We start from the raw sequence: 5,486 nt of genomic DNA, 5'->3' as shown, positions 1-5,486 counted from the left end.
GAAGCGTCCCCCACGTGCGCGGCAGGGCCAGACACTGACCCGGAAGCTAAAGCAGTAGTAGTAGCAGCAGCGGCGGCGGCGGCTGTGGTGGTGGTGATGGAGGTTGTGTTAGTGGTGTTGGTAGTGGCGGCCTCCGGTGGCTGCCTGCCTGCTGACGCAGGGAGCCTGGCGCCGGGCTGCTCGGACAACGTTAGCTCGGTGACTCGCCTCATCCCGAGCAGGGGCCGCGTTGTTGACATCCCGCTTTTGAGTCTGAGCACCGCTCCCGCCGACCTAGACTCAGTTCTCGAAGCTTCCGGTGACGTACGGAGCCTCTGGTGTTTTCATGGTGTTTTACGTAAAGTACTCCGGAGCGGACACGGCGTAGTTTTGTGTGTCTAACGACATGAAGACATATGTAGACAGAGCTAGCTAAAGAACTCGGAAGCCCCGAGTGACGTATGCGGAAAGTCCCAGTAATTACGTCATCAAAAGACGACAGACGCTGAAGAACGGCGAGTCCACAGATGATTATCAGTGTTGTGAAATGTAAACACGAAGTTACCAGTGTTGTTATGCGACCAAACCGAGGTTTTTATTAAAACAATTTAAATAATAAAAACACGTGAATTTTTGTGTCTATAACACGTGACTACACACGGGTATAGAACTGATATAGGAAACTAGTTCGTTAATAAATAAATATTTAAACTAATAACACTAATAAAATACCAAAAAAAACATAAAAATGTTTCATGCCTAAACTAAAATAAACTTCAGCGTTCTTTCATTTATGGAGGAGTTTCAACTAGGAAATTAATATTATTATTTCATATTTACAATTTACTGTAAAATGTGGCGTTTTTCACTAAGGTATCGTTGGAATGACTTAAACTTATTTTTAAGTTCTTCTTTTAAAAAATTCTCAGTTTTTGTGGCACATTTTAGTACCATATCTAATATTTAGGAAGTTTTAAACCAGTCGTTGGCTGTTAAATCTGAATTTAAAATCTGAAATAGAGCAACTTTAACACCAAAGTACTATTACTGTTGTACTTTTGTCACGCTCGAGCTCGAAATAGATCAATTTAACAATCGAACCCATGTTATTATGGGATCGTCGTGGTCTCCTCCACTAACCTGGTCCTTCTGTGGGTCCTTATATTGGTCTCCTCCACTAACCTGGTCCTTCTTTGGGTCCTTGCATGGATCGCAGCATTACTACCACCTCCTGGTCATTTGTGAACATCGCCCCTGACACTGTTTCTCTTCTATCCTACAGACAAATAATATAACATAAAATATAATTTAATGTCACCTTTTGTTCTGAGAATGCGCTGATAGTGACAGTGACATCAAAGGAGTCACAGGAGAGTCAAAGAATGTAGGAAGCTGAGTGTGTGTATGAGTGTGTGTTAGAGCCACACTACGTGGTATATACTGTACATACTATATATATGTCTGTGTGGGTTCTCAGTCATCCAGGTCATTTAATCCAAAAATAGTTACATCGAGGGCAACTGGACGAAGCAGGTTTTTTTTTAAGACGTTTCACCTCTCATCCAATAGGCTTTTTCAGTTCTGACTGACTGCTGGGAAATTCTGATGGAGGTGGAGGTGTCTTATGTTGGGTCTTGAAGAAGAAGAAGAAGAAGAAGAAGGTCATTTAAAAACAAAGAACTGTCTCCGTGGAACTGTTAATTCCCACAAAATGTGTCTATATACAGTAGTTCATTGAGTCAGTGTTGCCGCTTTCAGCCACTGGAGGGTGCTGCAGGCCTCGTAATCACATCCTGGCAATCAGCTCGTCTCCGGGTTGAGTTCCCCCAAAGACCGAGAGTAACATCGACTTGAAGGAGTTCCAAATCAATATTTTTCATTATTTGGAGTCCAGACGAATGCATCAAAAGAATATTGTCTTTATTAAAGTTCATTGTGTGACGTCATGGGAAGAACGAAGTGAAGTGAAGGAGTCTCACGCCCTGGGACTGCGGGCCCTTAGCTGTTCTGTCATACCCCACGCCCCCCTCCCCGACTCCTGCGCTGTCAGTCTGCGGTGATGAAGAAATATATGCACGTGTGTGTGTGTGTGTGTAAGAAGACAACGACGCTCAGTTATCAAGACAGTTTCCTGGACGCGGCCGATTGTCAAGTCGTCACCGTTCACAAAAAGGAATAAATAAATAAATGTCAAGTTGAGGTTGACTTGTCAAACAGCCGTCAGAGGAAATATTAAAAAGTCAAAATATTAAAAGTCAACAATGGCAGTGAAAACTCCCACAGTGGTTCACTGCGTCAGTAGACAGTGTGTGTGTGTGTGATCTTACTTGTCTGTCGGTGCTGGTGTGTTGTCGGTGCTTTCATTTCCTTCCTTTCCCAGTCGTACTTCACTACAGTCACACTCTGAAAGTGACAGTGAAAGTTTGTAAAGACGACTCGTCAGGCCGTAAAAACTCAGAGATCATGACATTCGTTTTTTAACTGGCCGATATTGTCCAAAAACGTAATTTTTGGTTCACTCACAGCTACGTTCAAATCCATTTAACGAGTGACCATGTGTGTGCGCGTGTGCACGTGGACACGCACGCTAGCCTGAGCACGACAGCTGTGTCTGCCACCTGTGAGGTGAAAGGGAGGCTGACCTGCGACACATGCTCCTCTTTAGTTTCACCTGACTGCGTAAGAGTGCGTGCGTGTGCGCGTGTGTGATGGAGTCAGAGAGACGACAATATCTCGGGGACCACTTAGTTAAAATGGCGTCGCCACGTGAAATAAAAGCCCTGTAGATTTCACGCGGGGTGCATTTTGTTAAAACCCTTTTGAAAATCCAAGCGGAGGCGCGTGAGGCAGAAGTGGGTCGAGGATCTTCATCAATAATTCCTTCAATCCTGGGTGCACTTCAAAATGAACCAAACGCAGATTTACAGAGAGAGAGACGAAGAAGAAGAAGACGATGATTTCTAAAATGACACTCAGGAGAAAAAGAAGAAAATATATATAATATACAATAAACATTATCTAAAAAAGGGTCGTCAAACATACGGCCCGTGGACCAAAACTGGCCCGCTGAGGTGTTCAATCCAGCTCACTTGACACATTTTGAAAATAAAAAAAATAACTTTTTGGTAAAATTATTTCTCATTAAATATGAATAAATAATAATAATGATCAAATATATCTAAAGTTTCTTTGCATAAAAACAAAAGTTATTGTTAATTATAGTTAATTATGTTGTGATTGGCTGTATGTAGTTTGACTAATGTGTCCCAGTCAGGATGTCGACAGTCTGCAGGTCCTGACAGAACACACACACAGATGCTCACACACACACCCGCCTACTTAACAAATGTATTTATGTACGGCCCTGTTGAAGCCTCCCACCTCCCCCAAACCTCCCAACGCAGGAACACAGTACCTTCCCTCTCCTCCTCCTCCTCCTCCTCCTCCTCCTCTTCCTCCTCCCTCATCCTTCTCTTTCCTGCAGGTCAGGGGGAGAAAGTCGAGAGATAAATATCACTGGCAATAAAAGGCCTTCATCATGAATAATAAAAAAGCTGTAATCTCCACCGGTGATTTATCTACCTACATCTACAACACACACACACACACACACACAAACGCAGTGAGCACATTAACCAGACACACAGATGTTCACAAACATGTGAACGACTCAAAGGTTCATCAGGAGGTGAGCAGATCAAAGAAAGATCAAAAGTTTTAATGAGCAGATTAATCAGTGTTCACAGTTTGTTGTTCCTCAGATCAGTGATGTCATCAGTTTGATTAACTACCACTAACAACAATAACAATAACAGTTATTATTAAGAAGTGTCTGATATGAACTTTTTGACGATATCTGACATCGGCAAAAAAGTTGTCCAAACAATTTCCGATTCTGATATCAACCGTTACCGATACAAGGAGGCAGTGGTGTCCTGGTGGTCGACCGATATTAGCATATTTATGTAATATCTGTAAGACTCGCTATCAGTTTTTCCTCCGATAATGAAAACTCGATAACACAATGCTTGGGTTTGGTCAAATGATGTGTGCCCTACAAATAGTTTTGGGGAAAAATGGCTGTATATGTAAGTGAAAGCCACAAGATGGCAGCATTGCAGCTCATTTTATTAATCTATTTTAATAATCAGAGGATTGTATGGAGAATGTTGGTGTCAGGAACTCATACAGTGGTTTGAACAGATAAATACATAAATATTACCAGGCCTACATCGGTATTGGTTGATATCAGAATTGGAAATTAAGTCTTTGGACAATATCGGTATATCAGATATCGGAAAAAAGTGAATATGGGACCTCTCTAATTTTTTTAAATTCTAATAAAATCTAAAAAAGATGTTTTAAATTCAGCTGTTCTGTTTCTTTGATGACGTTTTCCCCTGATCATAACAGTAACGATCACAGACCAAAGTCGACGTCGGTGTCATCGACATCGTCGTCGCTCCAGCGTTACTGTCACAGACTTCGCTCTGTGTTCCCTCCAAACCTCCGTACCTTCATCGGGATCAGTCAGATCGGTTCTTAATCCCGGTGAGAAACGACAGATTCCTTTCATTTTCACCCACTCCTGGCCTTTCATTCCGTCTTCCTCCCTCCCTTCCTCTCTGTCTCCTCCTCCTCCTCCACTCTGTCTCCTCTTATCCTTTTACCTGCTGAGCTGCAAAGAGACAAGAGCGAGGGAAGAGAGGAGAAAAGAGGAATTAGGAGGAGAGGAGGAGAGATGTGACAGGATATGAACATAAACAGAGAGAGCTTAATCACAGGGAGGGAGGGGGGGAGAGAGGGGAGGCAGAGAGAGGGGGAGAACTGTTGACGGAGCTGTCCAAGACACAGACAACATTCTGCTCCTCCCTCTCCTCTTCTCGGTGCTGTTTTCTGACTGATCCTCCTGCAGGAGTCACATGTCACTCCTCCTCCTCTTCTTCTTCTTCTTCATCATCCCCCTCCCCTCTCTGTCCTGCTCCTCTTCCTCACCCTCCTCTACCTCACCCACCCACTGAGCCAGGCATTGCAGACATGCCTGTTCTGGGCTACAACCCATTTAGGGCCCTGCTGCTGCAGCCACCAGGTAATTAAATGAATAAACTTTTTCCAGACCTGGTTATTTTTATCCCAGAGGAGGGAAGAAAAATCACGTTCTGCTAAAAATCGTGTGTCGATGCAATGCTGACACCAAGCTGTAAGAGCAAGTGTAGGCCAATAACAGGTCTGGTAGTGTGTCTGTGTGTGTGTGTGTGTGTGTGTGTCTGTGTCAAAGAGAAAAGGAGAAATTAGAGGCAGAGAAGACGGCGACACAGACCAGCCTCATGTGTTTGAACGTCAGTGATTCCCTGAACAGAACCAGAACCAGAACCAGAACCAAAACCCTGACAGAGAGAACGTCTCGTCTCACACCTGGAAATGTATCAAAATATAAAAATGAACATCAAACGTGTTCATGACGCATTCTTAAACTGTCCCTTACTGCCCCCTCCTGGTGTAGGGAG

At 43.5% G+C, this 5,486-nt stretch overlaps 2 protein-coding genes across 4 annotated transcripts in view; both read right to left on the bottom strand.

Moving 5' to 3' along the window:
• Positions 1 to 676, bottom strand: part of n4bp1 (nedd4 binding protein 1) — a 15,701-nt gene extending 15,025 nt beyond the window's left edge. Inside the window, exon 1 of one of the 3 annotated variants that reach the window (XM_025056238.1) lies at positions 89 to 676. In XM_025056238.1, the coding sequence (XP_024912006.1) occupies positions 89 to 239 (151 nt within the window). In that variant the 5' untranslated portion in view covers positions 240 to 676. Of the gene's footprint in view, positions 1 to 68 lie in introns of all 3 variants that reach the window. The other 2 variants (XM_025056236.1, XM_025056237.1) reach the window with 2 other exon arrangements.
• Positions 677 to 1,580: 904 nt separating this feature from the next.
• Positions 1,581 to 5,068, bottom strand: LOC107988662 (protein FANTASTIC FOUR 1-like). Its single transcript, XM_025055900.1, has 3 exons — positions 4,495 to 5,068; positions 3,395 to 3,457; positions 1,581 to 2,382 (listed from the first exon to the last, which is right to left on the bottom strand). The coding sequence occupies exons 1-3, from the start codon at positions 4,577 to 4,579 to the stop codon at positions 2,303 to 2,305; spliced, it is 228 nt and encodes a 75-aa protein (XP_024911668.1). The 5' UTR covers positions 4,580 to 5,068; the 3' UTR covers positions 1,581 to 2,302.
• Positions 5,069 to 5,486: the final 418 nt, after the last annotated feature.

This window comes from Cynoglossus semilaevis, chromosome 6 (genome assembly GCF_000523025.1).
Source record: "Cynoglossus semilaevis isolate Cse_v1.0 chromosome 6, Cse_v1.0, whole genome shotgun sequence".
Classification (NCBI taxonomy): Eukaryota; Metazoa; Chordata; class Actinopteri; order Pleuronectiformes; family Cynoglossidae; genus Cynoglossus; species Cynoglossus semilaevis.
Note: the sequence above shows the minus strand (reverse complement) of the source record. Positions and strands in the feature narration are given on the sequence as shown.

Coding starts and splice junctions, on each gene's coding strand:
- LOC107988662 (XM_025055900.1), bottom strand. CDS start 4,579: ATGAAAGGCCAGGAGTGGGTGAAAATGAAAGGAATCTGTCGTTTCTCA. Junction 3,458..4,494: donor TCTGACTGATCCCGATGAAG/GTACGGAGGTTT, acceptor CCTGACCTGCAG/GAAAGAGAAGGATGAGGGAG. Junction 2,383..3,394: donor GGAGGAGGAGGAGAGGGAAG/GTACTGTGTTCC, acceptor TGTCACTTTCAG/AGTGTGACTGTAGTGAAGTA.